The following is a 23,038-nucleotide window of genomic DNA, read 5'->3' on the forward strand; positions in this document are numbered from 1 at the left end:
GTTTGTTTTCCCTTTATACAATTAACACAATTATTAAAATCTGTGTAATCTAAAGGTTCGAGAATTTCGTCTGACACGAGTCTCCTTATTCTCTTTTCAGAGATATGACCCAATCTTTTGTGCCATAACGCAGCTGAATTCTCACTGATTAATTTTCTTTTAGTGCCTCTACTTGTTTGCAGGGATTCATTAAATGAAGCAATAACATCCAAAGAATAGATATTATCGTATCCTGATAAAGAACCAGAACCAACCAATTTTGAATCGAGAAACAAACTGACTATTCCATTTCCAAAAGAACAAGAATAATTAAATTTGTCCAATGCAGAAATGGAAATCAAATTCCGTCTAAAAGACGGCACAACAAATGTTTAATAAAGATCCAAATATATTTCAGTTTTTAACAATAATCTAAATTTTCATATTGCCTCAACTTCAACTTTGTTGCCGTCACCACCATAGATGAATATTTCAGCATCACTTGGTTTTCGGCAATCCAGGCAACCCTGCATAGACACACTGATGTGAGTTGTTGCACCAGAATCTATCCACCACGTGTGTCTAGGCACTGAAGTTAAATTAACCTCAGAACAAACCATATTCAGAAGCATACCTTTCTTAGCACGCCAAGCGTGATAATTACTGCACTGCTTCTTCATATGCCCATCACTGCCACAAAAAAAACAACCAGAACTTTGAGAATCACTAGGATTCTTCTGTTGTTTCTTCGGAGGCTGTGTATCCGCATCTTCCTTATACTTTCGTTTCTTTCCTTTATCCTTCGAGGTAGAGGCATAATGAGCACTTTCTGTCTTGTCTTGCTTCAACATTTCCTCTTCGTGGACACAGTACGAGATGAACTCATTCAGAGACCAAGTCTCTTTCTGACAGTTATAGTTCACCTTGAACTGGTTAAACTGAGGAGGAAGAGATATCAAAACCAGATGCACCAGCAAGTCCTCAGAGAGGTCAAGCTTCAGTGCTTTCAACCTTGAAGCAAGAAGAGACATTTCCATAATGTACTCCCTGATATTGCCCTTACCTCTGTACCTCATTGAAACGAGGCTTGCCAAAAGTGTACCAATTTCAGACTTTTCACTTTTAGCAGACCTCTTTTCGAGGTACTTGAAGGAAAGCCTTAGCCGTAGCAATGTCGCTAGACATTGTGCCCCTGAATATTTCTGGAATGGCCCTCTTCATGATCATCATACACATGCGATTCGATCTCTCCCACCTTTCAAACTCCATGTTTTCATCAGAGGTACTCTTATCCGTAACGGCAGAAGGAGAGTCAACCCTTATCGCAAGGTCCAAATCCATGACTCCGAGAACTATCAATAAATTCTCTTGCCATGATTTAAAATTAGAGCCATTTAACATAGGAATAGAATTTATGTTGGAGTGAATATTTGCAGGAGTCAAATCTGAACAGAGAACAAAAAACCAAATATACATGCTCAACCAAATATCCAAATAAAATAATCAATAAATTCAAATAATGTAAACCCCATAAACAGAATATCGAGCACTCCATTAATGTTTCATATTTGGACAAAAGATTAACTTGTAAGTGATATCCTGGCGCAGCAGTCAAACACTGATAGTAACTATCATGTCAAATAACAACCTTCCTTTGGGCCGATTTATTATTCACATGAAACCGAACAACTATCACATGTTTACCACCACAAGTGCATATGTAATTATATTAAATATTAACCTTCATTTGGGCCGATCAATATTCATATAAATCACATATACCCAAAATCCTTTTGTATTTCAAAATAAAATTAATTTCCATAAAAGATGTCACTTGGCGACATTTTATTTCAATTAATCAATTTTTAAAATACATATATCCTTATCATTATTTGAATTAATGAAAATTTAACCTTAAACGAATAAATCTGAACTGAATTTTTTTTTTTTCCGGAAATTCCGTACGGGTCGGGTCGGCCCGGATCCGTACGACCCGACCCGGATCTGTACGGTTCGGGTCGACCCGGGTCCGTACGACCCGACCCGAACCCGTACCTTTTTTTTAAAAAAAATTTAATCCGAATTTTCGATTTTCCTCTAAAATATTTTGTTGAACAAAAACCGGAAGGAAAATCGAAATCTTATACCAAATCTTTAAAATTTTACAACCAAATATTTTTACCAAAAACTGAAACTTTAAAAGATTTGGTTTTCAACCAAAATATTTTCCAGATCTGAAACCATATCAAAAATTTTCAGATCTAAACCAAAATAATTTTCAGATCTGAAACCGTATCAAAATATTTTCAGATCTGAAAATATATCAATATATTTTCCAGATCTGAAGTCATATCAAAAAAAATTTTAAACAAAATTTAATTTTTCAGATCTGGATCCAAATAGTATCCAAAAACTTTAAACAAATCTCAATGATTCAAACATGAATGGCTTTGATACCACTTGTTGGGGAAAACCCTATAAACCGCAGAATCCATCATGATAAATCATCAAGAATTTGACTGAAATCTTAAGCGGAAGCGTACCTGAAGCCATAATCCTGAATTGTTTAGAACGTGTCTTGATCTTCCAGATCTACGCGCTCTTTCTTTGAGAGAATCATTTAGTTTCTCTTCAGAACTATTTTCTTAATGGGGGAGAGAATAGTGAAAGTGACAACGCGAGATCTGGGGACCATGACCCATATTTATAGATAATGTTTATCAATATCTTCTGATATTTCTGTTTTAGCCCATCATAAAAACAGAAATTACACTTATGTCTCTACACATTAAAGGCCCACAGCCCATTAGATATATTAAAGCCCAATAACCCGAAACATTAATTGATCATTTTATTTTGGGCTTAACTTAATAGACAACCCACAATACATAATTATTCACATATAAGCCCATATAAATAAATTGATCCAACAGATTCATCTCTCTTTCCTCCTGCATTTTGTTTTCGCGAACATGGAAAGCTTGAAAACGTAAAAATCAAATAAAATAAATATAAAACAAAAATCCAAATACATATTTCTTATTTAAGGACAGTAACCCATAATACGTACAAGCTTATATATATTAGGTTTTATATATATATATATATTCTTCCCACTCGCGATGATCACCTTTTATCATTACATTCTAACACACTTTATTCTCCATAGACAATGTAGATTACACAGCTTGATCTCCACGAATTATCCGAAAATATGAGTCTCCACTTCATTAGTGAACTCGATGAAGAAACCAAGGAGTGAAAGCGGATGTGGATTGTCCGGTTTGAGCAACTCATAATCCAAAGTCAAAGTGATGAAATCCACTCCGCCTTTGGTTTCGACGTGAATGGTTATAAGCATATTCTTGTAGGTCTCCCATAAATCTCCCCCTAGCATTTTAAAGGAGATGGTCTTTTTCACCTCGTCTATGTCTTGGAGTAGTTGCTTGGCAGTTTGTTCCTTCCCATCTTCATCCATGCATAAAGAGTAGCCAGATGTTTGCAAACTTGATTTTTACAAAATATATATATATACTACAAATAAAAATTTAAAAAAAATCGATTAACTAAGTATTTATGGTTCACACTTGTTACTGTGTCAATATTCATACTGATGTAAGAAAGTTTTACTCACTAAGTTTAACCAATGTACGAGGAAAACAAATTTGATATGGTACAATTTGGTACTGAACAAATGATATATAGCAGCGTTCTAAAAAGCGCGCTTAAGTGGAGCTTGAAGCTCGACAAAAATGCCCCGCTTCGGAGAAAAACGAAAAAAACGGTTAAACTGTAGTTTGATCTAATTAAACGTAATTAACGCGTTTAATTAAGTGTGCTTAAGAACAATTAATCACATCTATTTATTTTTTTAATTTTTTTACTTTGAAGGTATGTCTTTTTATTTTAAAATAATAAATTAAATTTATAATTTAGATGTTTATTTTTTAATTTTAATTATGATTAAGCATGTCTGATAATGATTTGATAAATATTTAGCATTTTTTAATGTGATCTAGTTGCAAAAACAAATAAAGATTTCAATTTTGAGATTTTTATGCTTTTATAAATATGATAATGAATGCATCAGACTTAAATTTATCATATTTATGTATTATTTTATCTATTTATTGGTTTGAGATAATTACAATTACACTAAAAATAAAAAAACGCATTTTCACGCTTAAGTCTGTGCTAATCTTGCTTAAGCTTGAAAAGCTTGGAGCTCGATATCCACGCTTCGGGGCGCTTCATGCTTTTTAGAACCTTGATATATAGTTGAATGATACGAAAGCATATATAATGCGCTTGTGCTGGGTACGTACGTACTTGGGATCGATCCATATAGTGGATGTTTTTATAAAATTAATATCTGAACTATTGATAATTTATAACTCATATGACATCAAGTTTGAAATGATATCTCGGGAGTTGAGACTAATCAACTGTAACAAACTCCTCCTCGATTCAAAACAGAAATGAATGTTAGAATTTTAGAACAAGCTAGATGGATCCTTTGTATCTGATGCAGACCGATGATATTGTTGCTTTGCATACCATAGGATTGAATATCCCTTAATTTTACCTCCTATATATATATGATCGAATGTCAAAGATTTACCACACTATAAATGTTATTTTAATTCGACTTTTAATATTTATATATTCTATATATTTTAATGTATAGACGTTTAAGAACACGTGACATTTAATCTATTGTCCGGACAAGTTTTGCTGTAATTTTAATGCCTCGTGAGTTTTTCAATCTCATTGGAAATTCATGAAAATGTATCAGTTATAAACCTAACAACATCAAAGTTTTGATTCCCTGGCATGAGATTTTTCCATAACTTTAAAAATATTAGGAGGTTTTACTCAATTAATTTTTCATTAAAGATTTAGCAGATTAAAAATAATATAATTAAGGGTGATTTATGCAATATACCCACATACCGAGAGTATACTTCCATTCGATAACGGAACCATTGGTACCATAGTCTCCTTGCTGCGAGTTAAAGCTTGAATTTTTGCTGGCGTGACATTTGACAAGTGGTACGGCATCCTGCTTATTAGGCGGTGAAACACATCTCCACCGGCTTTGAACGCTACTTGGGCAATAAGCTTGCAAGGTAGTCCTGCCATTTTTTTTTTCTTTTTTATTGTGTGCGATAGATTCACCTTATTTATCTATATATATCAAACGTTTATGTTTATTTAATCAATTAAAATTTTGGGTTTTCTTGTGTTTTTCATTAAATGATTTCGACTGCGACCGTTTCCATAAATCTTTGCATGTATTAGTCTTTTCTCTATGATTTTTTTCACTCAAATATTAGATTTGGCTTGTTAAAAAATATGATTAAATTTGTATTTGTATTTGTTGTTTGAACAAAGATTTAAATACTTAGGATAGGTACTCCATCATCTTCATGTGTTTCTCGAGTTAAAAAAAATATTGTTTGACAATTAGTGGAGCACCAAAAATCGATTCCACCATATCTAAATGTGGATGATTAATGAATTATAATTAGCTCGATAATTTGATTCCGTATTGATACTCACGGGAAATTTAAGGTCCGATTACGGCAAGTGTCACTAGTACAGATGCAGGGCTTTGAAATTGTCCTGAGCCTGAAATCGCAAATAAGACCGTTAGAAGGGGGCCAGGAGGGTGTCCAGGCGTCGTCCCTCCGACGCTCAAGTAAGTGACTGAGGATATGAGTGAAGAGCAGCTAAGGGTGCTGCTGAAAAATAATATATTGAGTGAATGAATGAGACACACAAACCTGATATTTATAGGAGAATACATGGGCTCTGATGGTCTTTCCATCTTGGTTGGAGATGGGCTAGGGGGGCCCCACATGTGTTCTGGGCCTGGTGGGCCCATGAGGTATCACCAGTCTCCCCTTCCCGAGTCGAACTGAATCATAGGTTCGAAGTTCGATTAGTTGCATTGTCCTTGGTTTGCAATATGCGAGTTGTGCAGTTCACAGTAGTCTCCATAAGTTTGAAAACAAATCAAATCACAATCCTGTCCTGAAGGGAAAAATCTGGTCGGGACTTTCCATCTAGCAGATCCCTTCTCACCTACGCCCATTCTCTCCTCACCTGCTGCGCGCCCCTTGCGCAATACCTGCCGCCTTGCATGCCTCGCCATCTCACTTGTAGCCGCACGCCCTCGCCCTAGCGCTCACCCAGCGCTTGCCCAACACCCTTGCCACGCTCGCCCGAGCCTCTGCCACACTCGCCCCTCGCCCTTTCCAAGCTCGCCCGAGGCTCGCCCAGCGCCCCTGCCACACTCGCCCGACGATCGCCCAGCACTCGTCCAGCACCCACTCGCCCAGCACCCACGCTCGCCCAACGCCAGCTCGCCCAGCCTCGCCCCTGTGCTGCTCCAAGCTCGCTTAACGCCAGCTCACCCCACGCCACTCCACGCTCGCCCGAGGCTCGCCCAGCGCCCACCTCGCCTAGCCTCGCCCCAGCGCAGCTCCACGCTCGCCCAACGCCAGCTCGCCCCATGCCGCTCCACGCTCTCCCAGCGCCCCGCTCGTCACACTGCCAGCTCGCACTCTCGCCTAGCACATTGCCTCTCACTCTCCCTTCGCCCGCAGCCCTTGGTTCCTGAAGAGCTTCAGGTCGATACCCGTAATTTTCGCAGTGGCAAACATCTTTCGTTATCGACAAACCAAATAAATTTTTCTCCTCTCAAACTCTGCTCCTCTACTAGGCGATGCCTTAGTAGGAAAATAAAATATTTTCTCCTCCCCAACTTTGCTCCTCTAATAGGCGATGCCTTAGTAGGAAAATTTTTATTTAATTCTCCTCCTCCACTCTGCTCCTCTGCTAGGCGATGCCTTAGCAAGAAAAATTTAACTTCTCCCAAACTCTGCTCCTCTGATAGGCGAAGCCTTAGCATGAAAATTTAATTCTCCTCCTCCACTCTGATAGGCGATGCCTTAGCATGAAAATTTAAGGCATCGCCTAGCAGAGGAGCAGTCCCTACGGATTTGTGCTGCTTCAGTTCGAGCATTCTTTAACTCTTCCTTCAGCCTCTGGTTCTCCTTCGCGTGGTCCTCTGTCGGCCGCTGATGCTCCTGTTTTTCTTTCAGAAGCTCGTCATCTCGAGCTTGGAGCTCCTTAGCATGCGTCATTTTCATCTCGTCAATAGTAACCTGAAGTTGTTCGCGAAGAGCCTTGCCCTCGCGTAAGTCTTGGCAGACAGCAGATCGAGTGGCGTTAGCGCGCTCAACCAACTCCCCTACGTACATCATGCTCTGAATAAGTAGACAAGAGTGAAAAGATGACAAGAAAATCATACATGTATTGGACATCAATCTAGAGACTAGAAGGAGAAATATAGCTCAGTGATACTGCTGCATGTCCGCCGAGTGAGTTCAGACCACCCCATTGAAGTCATGAACGCTGCATTCGCGTCGGAAGGAACCTGGTACATTATCTTTTGGGCCAGATAAGTAGGACCCCGCCCCACGATGACCGAATCCGGGGTGTATAAAGGATGCACCCCCGATTCAAGGGGAGGCCCCTCATCTGACCCGAACCCTTCTGGAGAAGAGACAGATACGACTGAGATCTCAGAAATCTTGCGCTTACCATGCTGTGGGACTGACGGGCTAGGATCATTGGACGCCTTCTTCTTACCAGACGGAGGAGGTGGGGAGGAAGCTTGCTTTGGGGCGGAGGAGGATGAGCCTGCCTTTTTCTTTGCAGCAGTAGGGGAGCTAGCAGGCCTCTTCGCACTAGTGGAGAAAAAACCTGTTTTCTTCTTCTCAGCAGCATTACAATCTCCCTTTGTGCCCGTCGTGACTGCTGGAACGACTGATTTCTGTGGGGTAGAGGTTGAACTCCCAACTTTCTTCTTCGCAATCTCGCGAAGCAATGCGACATTCATGATTCTAACACCTGCAAATAAAAAACAGTGAACCGAATGAGAATATCGTCAAAGAACACAATAAGCAAAAAAGAGACAAAAAGGGTAAAGAGATGAGAATATCTACCGGCGTCCTCTTTCAGTTTAATTTTTGCGGGACTTAACCCAGCATGGCACAGGAGATCTTCAGATAGAAGTTGGGGAATGCTAAAACATCGATCTCCTAGCACACTCATTATCTCCAGATACTACTTATCCTTCTTATAACCCTTGGAAAGTTCAGGCTTGGTGAAAGTAGGTTACCAAGCGGTATAACAAGTCAATTCTTCGGGTGGCTGGATAAAGAAGAAGTGTTTTTTCAGTCCTTAACATGACTAAGAGCCCCCTCGAAAAGCTTATGGCTAGACCGAGAAGTCACATAAAAAGGTCCTTCTTTTGATCTGGATAGAACTAAGAAGTAGGAGAAAGTGGTGCAATTCAATGGGAGGTCTAGGGCCCGGAATAGCACAACAAAACAGCTTATCAAGCGGAGAGCATTGGGAGTGAGCAGACCTAGGTGCACCTGATAGTATTTGCTCAATTCTTGGAAGAAATCGCACAAGAGAAAACGAAGACCGGCATCAAGGTGGTGCTAAAGAAGGTGTAGTAGCCTTTGGGAGCTAGATTGGGTCGGTCCTTAGAGATAGGAATGATGATCTCATGGGAGGGAGGAATGTGCCACAGAGCCCTAAGTTTTGACTCACTACCAGGAGGGATATGAGATGACAAATGACCGTACCATAAGTTATCTGCTTCAGATATGTTCATCAGTTGGGTCACATGGCGAACTTCCTTACCAGGACGGCTATGAGTGGTGACTTGCTCCTCATGAGAATCTAGGGTAAATTCAGTATCAGCTAGGGAAGTCCTACTCTGGCTAGACTCGCCAGACTCGCTAGACCCGCTAAACCTCTCAGAACCACTCGAGGAACTAGACTCGGAATCGGAAGAAGACATAACTATTAAGGATAATCAAACAAGTAAAGGAGAGAACTGACCCAGGTAAGACGTGGAGAAATACTCAGTAAATAGGATCGCAAGAACGTGGCGGACACTCGGGCATTGGGGCGATCTCGGCGAGGGGCGAGCAGGGCACGGCACGGGCGCACGGGGGCGAGGCACGCTCGGCGAGCTCGGTGAGGGCGAGCAGGCGCGCTGGGACGAGGTGCTCTCGGCAAGGGCGGGCAGGCTGCGCTAGGGCGAGCTCGGGACGCTCGGGCGAGCACGGCGAGAAGGCGAGCAGGGCGCTTGGGCGCTCGGGCGAGCGTGGCAGCGGGCGGGCTCGGGACTCTCGGACGTTGGGGCGAGCGTGGCGAGGGACGAGCTCGGCGATGGGCGAGCAGGGCACGGCGCAGGCGCACGAGGGCGAGACGCGCTCTGCGAGGGCGAGACGCGCTCTGCGAGGGCGAGCAGGCACGCTGGGGCGAGGCGCTCTCGGCGAGGGCAGGGTGGCTCGACGAGGGTGGGTAGGTTGCGCTAGGGCAAGCTCGGGACGCTCGGGCGAGCACGAAGAGAAGGCGAGCAGGGCGCTTAGGTGCTCGAACGAGTGTGGCGGAAGGCGGGCTCGGGACACTCGGACGAGCACGGCGAGAGGCGAGCAGAACACTCGTGGACGAGCGTGGGGAGGGGGCGACGCTGCGAGGGGCGAGGGCGGCTGTTAGGGGCGATGCTGCGAAGGGCGAGCGGCGAGTGGCGAGGTCGGCTATTGGGGCGAGAGGCGAGGTCGGTGAGGAGGACTGGGCGAGGGTTTGTGCGCACGGCGAGAATTTGGCGCAGCTGGACAAGTAAGCACGCCCGGCGAGGGCTCGGCGCGGCTGGACAAGTAAGCACGCACGGCGAGGGCTCGGCGCAGGAGAGGCTCGAATGTGCGGTCGGCGTGGGCGTGCAGGCGAGGGCTCGGCTGGGCGAGTAGGCGCGCACTGCGAGGACTTGGCGGTGCGGTTGGGCTGCGATGGTGGAGCATATGAGAGTTGCAGAGGAAATTATGCAGAGGAGAAGTGAAATTAAAATGAGGAGATGATTGTTATTTATAGGAGAGCTCAGACCAAACCTTACCATTCAGGACAAGATTGCGATTTGATTTGATATCTTTCCCTTCGCAGCAGGATTACGATTTGATTTGTTTCCAAATTTTTGGAGACTGACAGATGGCTGGAAGAAAATGCACAACTCGCACCTGGTAACCTGAGGACAGCATAACTAATCGAACTTCGAACCTGCGATTCAGTTCGACTCGGGAGGGGGAGACTGGTGATATCTCAGGGATGAGCCCACTACCCCTGGCCCATCCCAAGCCCAAGTGGAAGACATGCCCATCAAGGATCCAGGTACTCTCCTATAAATAACAGGTTTGGTTCTCATTTGAATTATTCACTAAATTGTTTTCGGCAGCACCTTAGCTGCTCCCCCCATATATCCTCAGTTACTGACTTGAGCATCGGAGGGGCTACGCCAGGACACCCTCCTGGCCCCCTTCTAACGGTCTTCTTTGTGATTTCAAGCTTAGGATAATTTCAAAACCCTGCGTCTGTACTATTGACACCGGTGATATCCCATGGGCCCACCAGGCCCATACCACATGTGGGGCCCCCTAGCCCATCTCCTACGAAGATGGAAAGCCCATCAAGGCCCAGGTATTCTCCTATAAATATCAGGTTTGGGTGTCTCATTCATTACTCTTCTCGGTTCGACGGGCTCTTGAGGAACATCTTGACCTTGACCTTCCCATCTCTGCTCCCTGACCTTCTGATTTATCCTCGGTCAACTCTCGGATGCGGATCCTTCTCGTCTGTTCCGCGAAGGCAATCTAGCCCTGCTCTCAACTCTTTGCGACTTCTCCCACCTCTCCTCGGACTCTCTCACCTCAATCACCTTGTCATGACTCCTATCCAGAGGAACATGAGATGAGAATTGTCCTTTGCCCCTAGCTTTATCCTCCTCCTTCTCGCCCGCACCTCTCTTCCTTCCTCCTCTTTCCACTCCCTCAACTCTACTTCCCCCAGGCCGCTGCTCCATCCTCTTATGCCGCTGGGCATCTTCTAGATTTACATATTTCTCCGCCCGAGATAACAGATCATCATAACTTGACGGAGGTTTCTTCACTAACGATTTAAAGAACTCTCCTCCTTTAATTCCCTGGATAAAGGCACTTATCATGATGCCAGAAGTGGCCGCTGATATCTCCAACGCCGCATTGTTGAAACGCTAGACAAACTCTCGCAAAATTTCAGCTTCTTGTTGTTTCACAATGAACAGGCTCAAATAGTTTTTTTGGTGTTTTTTGCTGCTAGCGAATCTGTGCAAGAAAGCAGCGGAAAAATCCTCGAAAGTTCGTATGGAGTTGGGTTGTAAGGTGTTAAACCATTGCTGGGCTGACCTCACCAACGTGCCCAGAAACACCTTACACCTTACCCCATCTGAATATTGATGTAAAAGGGCCGCATTCTCAAACCTCCCCAAGTGTTCCTCGAGGTCAGTATGTCCATCGTACTTTCCCACATTCGACTGTCGAAGATTTGGAAGAAGCCCTTCTTCTAAAATGGCCAGTGAAAAAGGACTTCCTCTCTTAGGTGCCGGCGCTCTGCTTCCCAACTGCTGCCTCAACATCTGTATTTCCTTCCACATTTCTCCCATCTCACTAATCTCCCCACTTTGGTGGGGCTATGTCTCTTCAACCCTGCTCTGGTGGCCCTCAGCATTTTTCTCTCGCTCCTGGCGAGTGGCCTGCTCTTCAGCAAAAACAGACTCTTGGTTTTTTTTCATGACCTCCTCTACTGTCTGCGTAATAAATCGGCCCAATTGTTCCAGGGTCAAGTTCCCCACGTTCTCTTTGGGAGTGGGTTGCTCGGCCCTGGTCTCTTTACGAGGTTGTTCAGTTCTCGTCTCCTGACGGGGTTGTTCCTGCCTCGTCTCAGCATAAGACTGTTCGGGTCCCCTCTGAGGAATGCGATGATGCTGAGTTAACTCTTCTACTCCCTCTTCTCTCTACCATCTCTACGTCTCAACTCAAATTTCTCACAGACGGCGCCAAGTGATACTCATGGGAAATTTAGGGTCCGATTCGGACAAGTGTCACTAGTACAGACGCAGGGCTTTGAAATTGTCTTGAGCCTGAAATCACAAAGAAGACCGTTAGAAGGGGGCCAAGAAGGTGTCCTGGCGTCGCCCCTCTGACGCTCAAGTCAGTGACTGAGGATATGAGTGAAAAACAACTAAGAGTGCTGCTGAAAAACTATATATTGAGTGAATGAATGAGACACCCAAACCTGATATTTATAGGAGAATACATGCGCCCTGATGGATTTTTCATCTTGGTTGGAGATGGGCTAGAGGGCCCCACATGTGGTCTGGGCCTGGTGGGCCCATGGAGTATCACCTATGGTTAATTAAGCAAATCCTTTCTTAATTATCAAAACATGGTTAGTTTAATTTTTTATGAACGGTTCGATTTTAGTTTTTTCCCAAAAAAAAGAACAAAGAGGAATATTTTCGTAGGTTTATAAATTACTTTTTATTAGTTTTAATATTTTGATGTGAGACATTTGTAACAAATATATTGTGTATAATGAGACTCATTATAATTTGACGATTTCAACTCTTCATCATGTGATAGTGTACCATGATACTACACACGTGCATGATCGCACGCACACGAACACACACACATATATATATGGCTTAACGAAAAGTTTAAATATTTTTTCGGTATTTTTAAAAACCATACAGTGAAATTTCTATAAATTAATAATATTGGAATCATAAAATTTTATTAATTTAGAGAGGTATTAATTAATCAATAAATTAATAATTTATTATTTTAAAGAGTATTTTTTATTTAACGAACATGAATTAATTACATAAAAAATGATTTTATCATTAATGTTTGTATCTTATCTTTAAATTAAGATTAAAAACATAAAATTTATTGTACACATATAAAAACAAGTAAATTATATTTTTTGTTTTCAAAGAGAAAGTTAGAATCGAACTAGATTCAAAATTTTCAATAAAAAAACAAACAACAATATAATCACATTTTATTAAGTTTTTCTAGTTATATTTATAATTTTAGAGAATTATTATTTATGATATTGACGGAGTCATATATATTTATATAAGAATTTTCCAAAATTACTAATTTAGCAAATTGGTCCAAGTTGGAACCAATAAAAAATTATTAATTTAGAAATATTATTAATTTATAGAAATTTTCTTGTATTCGAAACATATAAGAAATTTTTTTAATGTATACATTATTAAATTATTCAATTTTTTCATACGTTGCTTTTATATTTTTTTTAAAAAAATTAAAATGTATAATATATATATATATATATATATATATATAAAAGGAACTTTGGCGGAAATTAAATACATGGAATAAAGTAGTGTACGATTTCCCGGGCTTTTTGCCAGAGTTGAAAAGCGAAGCCACCCATTCCCTTTCTCTTGTTTATTCTTCTTTTCTCGCAACTTATCAACTATGCATCCCACGTTCAATGACAGCTCCCCAAGATTTAATTTTTTCTTATTGGAAAAACCGAATCACTCAAACTCAGTCACGAAATTTGATGAACTAGGGAAAATCAGAGAAACCCTTTTCCCATCTTACGATTTCCTCGCGAGGAGAGGGGTTTTTCCTTGTCGATTTTTCCTGGTTAATCGATCGAAGAGGCTTCCAATCTTGATAGATTGTTCAAATGTACTTGGTGTTTTCGGATTCGAGTTAATGAGCTGTGATTATGGTTTGAAAGGGGTGTACATAATTCCAGGTCTTTTTGAGTTTAGAAAAATGTTTGATTTTATCAATCAGCACGATGACAATGTAGAAAAGATGCGTGAAGCTGCGGCATCGGCTGAGTTACCCAAAGCTCAACAGATGGATAGTGATTTGGATAAAAGCCCCGTTTCTAAATCGAGGCCTAGATTAGGGAATGGCAATTGGGAAAGGACGGTTTCTGGTAATCTTCCATCTCACATTCAGTTCAGTTTAATTCAATGCAATTCATTCATTCACACATGATGATAAATTCTCGCCTTTTCATTTTTATTCTTGTTCGTTAATGAGCTTGGGGAATTGATGTTAATTCTTTCGTTCGGTTTAGATATGGAATTAATGAAGGAAAGATTTGCTAAGTTGCTTCTAGGAGAAGACATGTCCGGTGGAGGAAAGGGTGTTTCTTCTGCTTTGGCCTTGTCGAATGCCATAACAAATCTTGCCGGTAAATTTTCACACCAATGTGATTATGAGTAGAACAATAAAAATAACGGGATTGCTGCTCTGCTATTACAAGTCCATATTAGATTTCGCAGTTGTTTTTACCTCCTCCTTAGGTCGAATGCGTGTGGTGAAAATTAATTTAGTTACCTATGATCAAATTCTTGCAGCTTCTGTTTTCGGAGAACAAAGTAAGTTAGAGCCCATGTCTGTAGAGAGAAAGGAAAGATGGAAAAAGGAAGTAGATTGGCTTTTATCAGTTACCGATTATATAGTAGAATTTGTTCCTTCTCAACAGAAATCAAAGGATGGAACAGACATGGAGGTAAAATAGCATTTGTCACTATAGTATTTTCTTCAAGTAAAGGGCAATATTTTTCATGAGTACTCACTGTATTTATATGATTATATTTTGAATGTATTTATTTCGTGTTTCATAGATAATGTTGACGCAACAGAGGAGAGACCTTCTTTTGAATATTCCAGCCTTACGCAAGCTCGATGCAATGCTTATCGTAAGAATATGCTACATATGTCTCTTGCCAAATCGTTAATTTCTTTTACTCTTGTTACTTGCCACTTGCCAGACATAGTATTCTTATGAAATTATAACGGCAGGGTATCCTGGAAAACTTTGAAGGTCAACAAGAGTTCTGGTATGTTTCAAGAGATGCTGATGAGTCTGAAAAAGGGATCCAAAGAAATGATAAATGGTGGCTGCCTACGGTAAAGGTTCCCCCAACAGGACTTTCAGAAGAATCGCGGCAATTTTTGCAAAAACAGAAGGAAGCTGTTAATCAAGTATTGAAAGCATCCATGGCAATAAATGCTCAAATACTTTTGGACATGGAGATCCCGGATAACTACATTGAATCGCTCCCCAAGGTGTGTGGAAAAGGAGAATATTTTCTTGTATTAGAATGTTCATTGGAAAATCAATATCGTTTTATGTTTTGTGTATGTCTGGTATCTTGCAGAATGGTAGATCATGCCTAGGTGAACCAATCTATAAAAACATTACTGTCGAGTTCTTTGATCCTCATCAATTCCTTATGACAACGGACATGTCATCCGAGCACAAAGTTCTTGACCTAAAGAACAGAATTGAAGCGTCTATTGTAATATGGAAAAGGAAAATGCACCAAAAGGACGGGAAATCCGGATGGGGTTCGGCTGTGAGCTTGGAGAAGAGAGAGCTTTTCGAAGAACGAGCCGAGACTATCTTACTATTTCTCAAACATCAATTTCCCGGAATTCCTCAATCCTCACTCGACATAAGTAAAATCCAATACAACAAAGTACGAGTGAAAATAAGGAAAAAAAAACATTTGATTTCGATCTTTTCCAATACCAAGAAACCGACGTTACATTATTATCTATTTTGATACTTCTAAATTCTAACATTGTAGGATGTGGGGTTGTCAATACTTGAAAGCTATTCCAGAGTACTGGAAAGCTTGGCCAATACAGTGATGTCTCGTGTCGAGGATGTCTTATTTGCAGATTCTCTAGCCCAAGATCAATCACTTGAAGCTGCAACGTGGAAGCAATCGATGAAAAATTCCTCTGAATCACAGCCACTAAGCCCAGAGGCCGAGGCAGGGAATTTGAGTTCTGCAGCAGAGACACCAACAGGTTCAATGACTTTGTCTGATTTCATGGGGTGGAATGCAGAGCCTCCCATCACAGAAATCAGGAAGAATCGTTCAACCGGCAACTTGTCGTCGTAGTCTAGTAAGGATGAAGAAGAAACATTGGTGACAAAACCTGCTCGTGTTAACATTATCAAGAAATTATCTTACATTGATAAGATTGAGATGAGTGGTTTGAGAAGTCCTACTTCTCGACATTGATTCATTCGTGGAGAAATATAAAGATAGATACAGATTAACTATATGCAATAAGCTAAAAAGAGAACAAAGGTTTAACTTTTAAATGTACAGATGCTGATGACCTTTGAGGCGTACATCGGTCGAGTTAGCTTATAAAATGATCGCCCTTCCTTCCAATTTTGGATAGGGAAGCATGAGTCACCTGCCCTTTGGTACTTGGAGTGGTTTGTTTTTTCCCCTTCTTGTATCTGTGCAACTTGTCTAATACTCATTAATGTGGAAATTTGTCATTGTTTCTTAATTTATCTAATTGATTACATGACCATCTTCTGAACTGTCTGAACTGATGCATGTATCAACCCATCCATATAAGCTCATGCATATGCATGTAAATGAAGCTGACAGAGCCATAATTTCGCGCCTCGATCGATCAATTGTTATTTTGCTTTCGACAATGTGTTATAATTTTTCACAAAAAATCATGTTTATATACAACTATGAACATGATAAACAACATACGGAAGCAGATCGAGCATTAACTCTGGCCATAGAATAATTTGTAAGTTTTCTGGTTTCTTCCGACTGAAACCTTCTAAGCACTTCAACTCTCTGTAGATGATGTATTTTGTTCTCATGAGTAGTGTTTTTAGATATCTCAATCACTATTTATAGGCATTTCTCATACGATCAATGAGTTTATTGGGAGTTCTAGAGTCAAAAGGAGAGGCGCATGCGTGTCCCAATTTTCTAAAGTTGAGGCGGTGCATGTACCGTTTTTAAAAAATGTAGGCTATGGTCGTCGTCATTTCCTATATATCTTTTCTTCTTTTGATATGTGCCAATTTTTTTTACGTTCTCCGACTTGGCCCATATATCTCTTTTACCATAGGAGAAAACAAAACACATTAATCATCTCGATGTGTCCTCTAAAAGCAAGTATTATCTTACATGTATCACAATGCATTATGTATCTCAAATCTGTATAACTTCACGAATAAACTTTATGTTTATTCGAGGTTCAACTTTATTGATATTTCTCGAATCAATGAATGTGTGCACAACAAATATGATAAAATATCACATCAAAGTTTCATTAATTTGTTCTTACAACAAAATTATACAAAGCACCAATTTTCATTCTTTCTGTATGATCCTTAAATTTCAATGGTGGCATGCCTTTTGTCAAAGAATGTGCAATCATCAGTTCAGTGCTTATGTGCTCGATAATTAATTTCTTATATTTAACGCGTTCTCGTGTGGTTAAATATTTCTTTGGGCATTTGTTCCTGCTCTAAATCATTCTTTGGGCATTGACTTAAATTGAACTTATCTCCTTTCACAATGAGACATATACTTGATGAACAATCTTTCATTCGATATCTTTCTAAAACTTTGTTGATATATGTTTCTTGAGACAGACCTAGAATACCTCTAATTCGGTCTCTATGTATCTTAATGTCAATGACATAAGATGCATCACACATATCCTTCATATCAAAGTGTTTAGAGAGAAATTGTTTCACCTCATATAACAAACATTTGTCATTGATTGCAAGTAATATATCATACACATATAGAATAAGGAAACAAATATTACTCCCACTAATCTTTTGGTATATACATTGATTCATGATGTTCTCTACGAATCCAAATGAAGAGATAACATCATAAATTTCAAGTACCATTGACAGGAAGCTTGTCTCAATCTATATAAAGATTTCTTAAGCTTACATACCAAGTGATCATCATTATTAGAGAAGAATCATTCATGTTGTTTCATATAACCTTTTCCTCTAATTCTCCGTTGAGAAAACTCGTTTTCACATCAATTTTTTTGTAAATCTAAGTCAAAATGTGCAACTAATACTAGAATGACACGGAGAGAATATTTCTTAGATGCAAGAGAAAAAGTCTCCTCGTAGTCGATTCCTCCTGCTGAGTGAATCATTTAGCTACGAGTTTTGTTTTATATCTTTCAGTGTTGTCTGATGAGTCTTTCTTTGTTTTGAAGGACCATTTACATCCAATAGTTTTTACATCATCAAGCAACTGAACAAGATCTAAGACTCCATTAAATGCCATAGAATTCATCTCTTCTTTCATAGCATTAAACCATAATTTTGACTCATTAAAACTAATGGCTTGTAAAAACATTTCAAGATTATTTTCGGCTCCAATGTTAAAGTCTTATTCTTGTAAATATACAAAATAATCACTAGATATAGCTGATCTTCTTATTATAGTAGATCTCTTTAGGTTGTTTGGTTGATCGACAATTTCTTCTTGTTCTTCATTAAATACTTGATCTACTGGATTTTCATTAGCGATTTGTGGAACTTCAGTAACCAGTTGTTTAACACCCGTTTGGTCTTGAGGGGTGTGAATAAATGACCAATCTATCATTTGAATAATTAGGGTTGTGAATTAAAGTGATCTTTCTAAAAAACAATGTCATTTGAATGATCATTCCCACTAATCAAGTCATTCTCAAGAAATTTTTTATTTCTTGATTCCACAATTCTAGTGTTGCGAGATTGACAACAGAATATGTATCCTTTGGATTTTTCGACATATCCAATGAAATATCCACTTATAGTTTTTGGGTCCAGTTTATTTTCATGTGGGTTGCAAACTCTTATTTCTGAAGAACAATCCCAAACGCGTATATGTTGTAAACCCGGTTTTCAACCTTTTAATAATTCAAATGGCATATTTGCGACAACCTTAGTTAGAACTCGATTTAATATATACACAGCTGTCTGAAGAGCTTCAGTCCACAAGGATTTAGGATGTTTGGAGCTACTAAACATGCTCCTCACCGTGTCCAATAATGTTTGGTTTCTCCTCTCAGCTATGCCATTTTGGTCCGGAGAACCAGACATAATACATTGGGCAACAATCTCATGCTCTTGGAGAAACTTTGCAAACGGAATAGGTGTCTGTCCATTCTCAATGTATCTACCATAATATTCTCCACATCTATCAGTTCTCGCAATCTTAATTTGTTTTCCACATTGCATCTCCACTTCAGCCTTGAAAACCTTAAAGGCTTCAAGTGCTTCGTTTTTGTTATAAAACATGTAGATATACATGTATCGTGAGTAATCATCAATCAAGGAGTTGAAGTATTTCGGACTTTGCATGTCCATAACTGAACAATAAATATCTGAATGTATGATTTCTAATATTTCAGTACTCCTCTTGGCACTTTTTTTTAGACTTATTGGTCTACTTTCCATTTATGCAGTTCACACAAGTCTCAAGTAAAATCTAAAGTACTAAGTACTCCATTATTCACTGATCTTTTAATCCTCTCTATGGAGATGTGTCCCGATCTTCTGTGCAATAATAGAGAAGAATCTTTATTTATAACACATATTTTAAAACCTCTTTAAACATGCATAGTGGTGTTATTATTTTGTAAAGAAATAGAGAAAAAACCATTAATCATTGTATAATTTCCAACAATGTTTGATTTATAAAATATATTTATTGATTTATCCAAAAACTGAAAGGAATAACCAATGGGTACAGGATTTGAAACCGAAATTAAATTCTTAGAAAAATTAGGAACATAAAATGTCTTTTTCAATTTTAAAATAAAGACACTTTCCAATATTAGACAGCAAGTCCCAATAGCCTCCACATGCGAAGACATATTTATTCCTAAATAGATGTTCCGCTCATTTCCTAGGGTTTTCTTAGTCTTTGTATACCCTGCAAGATATTTATAACATGGATTATAAAACCAGAATCAATCCACCATGTATTATAAATCATATAAACCATATTAGATTCATAACAGACAAATGAAATATGAATAACTTTCTTTTCAAGCAAATCCTTAAATTTATTGCAATCCTTCATCATGTGTGTCTCGTCTTTTTACAGAAGAAACACTTGGATTCTTTCTTAATTTCAGGTTGGGGTAGAATTATTCATTTTCCTTTTTCCTTGATTATGACTTGCTTCTTATACTTTCTTTGTGCAGTCATAAAACATTATCACTTATTTTCATTAATCTTCCTTCCTCTTGAATAGACATGATCATTAGTTCCTTTATTTACCACTTATCTTTATGTGTGTTGTAGGAAATTTTGAAGGGTTCATATTGTTGTGGAAGAGTGCATAAAATGAAGTGCACAATAAAAGTTTCATACATTTCCACTTCAAGTGTCTTGAATCGAGCCGTTATGTACCGCATTTTCATGATGTGTTCTTGCACACCTCTCACACTGATGAGCCTTAATGAAAAGAATTTCATAATTATGGTGCTGACAAGTGCCTTACCTGGAGACTGAAACTGTTCTTCAATAGCCTTCAATAATTCTTTGACATTATTATGCTGATATATGGAATCATGCATGCCAATAGAGATTTTGGTCTTTATAAACATTACGCAGAGTCGATTAGATCGCTCCCATTTTCCATAAAGATCAACATCATCTGGATTGTTATTTTCAATAATAACATATGGTTCGTCTTTCCATATAGAATAATCAATATTCATCCATCCTTATTGAATAATAATTCTTTCTTTACATATTTTATAAGTATCGCCATTCAGTTCGAAAATGAAATATTTCATATCAGAAAAACTCGAAGGTTGCATAACTGTCTAAAAATATAATATGATTATTATTTTTAAAATTTTGAGGTAATATCATGTTTTATCAATGTTAATCATTCTTTTAAAAATCTAGTGACATAAAATTTTTCTGTGTGCTAAAATTTTAATTCAATAAGATTTTTCTGGAACTTTATGATAAAAATATCAAAATATATTTTCCCTTAACTCCTGTGGGTAAATTAAGACAAATATAATTTGATATTTTAACCTAATTAGTTATATAAATATAACAAAAATTCATATGAGATAAAATTTATTATGTTTATATAATTAATAACAATTGATGTCAATTATGTAATTCAAATCCCTTAATGCATAAGTTTTCATAATTAAGGATAATGTGACTATTCTTCAATTATTTAAAATTATACGGTTCACTGAACAAAATTTTGGTTTTACTTAATACTTTATATAATAATTATTTAGTGACACAATCAAAATTTTTCAATAGTGCTCACAAGAAACATAGGTAGAGCTAAGGCCTTATAAATACCTTACTCCTATACAGAGCAACGTTCTTTAGGGAAACCAGTAGCAAGTCAAATTTAAACCATTCTATGTAGAACTCCCCCAGATTATGTTTTCTTACGTCACCTAATAATTATTATTTAACTTAATGATTCAAATTTATGTGAATCTTTATAAGCCAAAACTTTTAATTAAATAACTTTATATTCGTATTTTTACTTGATATGTTTATTTAAAATTATAAACAACTTTTCATATAATTTAATATGAACATAATGTGAATTTTAATGTTATAAAATCTCATATTAAAAGCATAAAAAATATTTATGATTTTAATTTCAGTTTATTAATATTATTCCACTTAATATAGTATGTATCTATCTAAACAATAAATTATACATACAAAAACAGAATAAATATTTTTATACACAAATTAAACTATACAAAAAATTTAGAAAAATATTAATGTGTACAAATTATCCAAATGCTATATGTATACCTAATTATACATATAACTTAATAATAAATTATTTATTTATATTATTATTATTATTATTATTATTTTAATAATAATAATAAACAAATAATGTATTTACCGACGGTGTGTGGGTCTCCTTTGGTTTTAATAATTCAACACATAACTTTGTATGTGTATCAGAATTATTGAATGCAATTTAAAAGCTTCATCTTCTACGAGCTTTCTTCTTCTTCTGAATATTTTGTTACTCTAAAAAATTTGCTCTCAAAAAATTTCTCATTTTATTTTCGAGACTTTAAAAAATAACTTCAAAGTGCAGCCGAGAGCAAAGTTTTCCGAAAAAATTTTCAGATAAATTTCTTAATATTATTATATTCGAACTTCAAATTTCAAGTTTCTTATGCAAAACTTCCATAAATAATATTTTCCAAAATTTCATGATATTCGATTTTCATAAAATGAAAAAAAAAAAATTTCAAGGCATATGTATCACGGAACTGATATCAAATGTTATAATTTTTCAAAACCTCATGTTTCTATATAACTATGAACATGATAAACAATATGTAAAAGCGGATCGAGCGTTAGCTCCGGCCATAGAATAATTTGTAAGTTTTTTGTTTTCCTATAATTGAAACCTTTTAAGCAATCCAACTCTGTAGATGGTATATTTTGTTCTTATGAAGTGTGTACTTAGGGACCTCAATCACTGCTACTTATACGCATTTCTCATACCATCAATGAGTTTATCAGGAGCTCGAGAGTCAAAATAAGATGTGCATGCGTGTCTCAATTTTCTAAAGTTGAGGTGGTGCATATACCGTTTTTAAAAAACGTAGGCTATGATTATCGTCATTTCCTACACGTGTTTTTTTTTTTTTTTATATGGACCCTTTTTTTACACAATGATCTTCCCTTCAGATACTATAAACCGAGTGAACTTTGGAAAAGACCGTGGATGAGAAGCTCTTGACAATTGTCTTCGTGTTAAATTCTTTGCAACTCCCATTTGTCGTTCGCCATAGCTCTAAACTAACTAGTACGTAGAATGGATGGTCTTCACTATTTTCTATTACTTGACATTTAGAGCGTGAGATATACATTATTCGATGCTTAATTAAAAGTATAAATAACTTATGAGATGACATTCTTTGTTTAATTCAGAGGAGAAATCAAGAAGATTGATAAAGTAAAATTTATTTTTCAGTTTTTGCTGTCTCTTTTTAAATTTAAACCGTATATCACAACAGAATAGAAATCCATGTTGAATCAACAAACAAATAAATGACAATAATTACATACATAAATCTATTGATAAATATAGATTATTAGTTATGAATATTCCAAAACAACATAAAAAATTGTCATCTTTTATTTATTTATCTAGAACGGGAGAAGGAAAAAGAGTGCATTATTTTCATATAAAAATTGTATTTTTTGTATTGTTCTCAATGCTTTGATACCATAACCTTTATATAAATATATATGAGAAATCTTGTATCCATCA

At 37.9% G+C, this 23,038-nt stretch overlaps 1 protein-coding gene and 1 pseudogene across 1 annotated transcript; one reads left to right on the top strand and one right to left on the bottom strand.

Moving 5' to 3' along the window:
• Positions 1–2,991: 2,991 nt before the first annotated feature.
• LOC142537353 (kirola-like) lies at positions 2,992–5,140 on the bottom strand (annotated as a pseudogene).
• An 8,214-nt stretch (positions 5,141–13,354) lies between these two features.
• Positions 13,355–16,240, top strand: LOC142528796 (rho guanine nucleotide exchange factor 8-like). The gene is made up of 7 exons (XM_075633975.1): positions 13,355–13,866; positions 14,011–14,127; positions 14,294–14,448; positions 14,564–14,638; positions 14,742–15,008; positions 15,101–15,421; positions 15,533–16,240. The coding sequence occupies exons 1-7, from the start codon at positions 13,389–13,391 to the stop codon at positions 15,851–15,853; spliced, it is 1,734 nt and encodes a 577-aa protein (XP_075490090.1). The 5' UTR covers positions 13,355–13,388; the 3' UTR covers positions 15,854–16,240.
• Positions 16,241–23,038: the final 6,798 nt, after the last annotated feature.

The sequence above is a fragment of the Primulina tabacum genome, chromosome 2 (genome assembly GCF_025594145.1).
Source record: "Primulina tabacum isolate GXHZ01 chromosome 2, ASM2559414v2, whole genome shotgun sequence".
In the NCBI taxonomy this organism is placed as follows: domain Eukaryota; kingdom Viridiplantae; phylum Streptophyta; class Magnoliopsida; order Lamiales; family Gesneriaceae; genus Primulina; species Primulina tabacum.

Bases quoted from the DNA above. Each gene is read 5' to 3' on its own strand.
- LOC142528796 (XM_075633975.1), top strand. From the start codon at position 13,389: ATGCATCCCACGTTCAATGACAGCTCCCCAAGATTTAATTTTTTCTTA. The intron at 14,128-14,293 runs GTAAATTTTCAC...AAATTCTTGCAG, and splicing joins TGCCATAACAAATCTTGCCG to CTTCTGTTTTCGGAGAACAA. The intron at 15,009-15,100 runs GTGTGTGGAAAA...GGTATCTTGCAG, and splicing joins ACATTGAATCGCTCCCCAAG to AATGGTAGATCATGCCTAGG.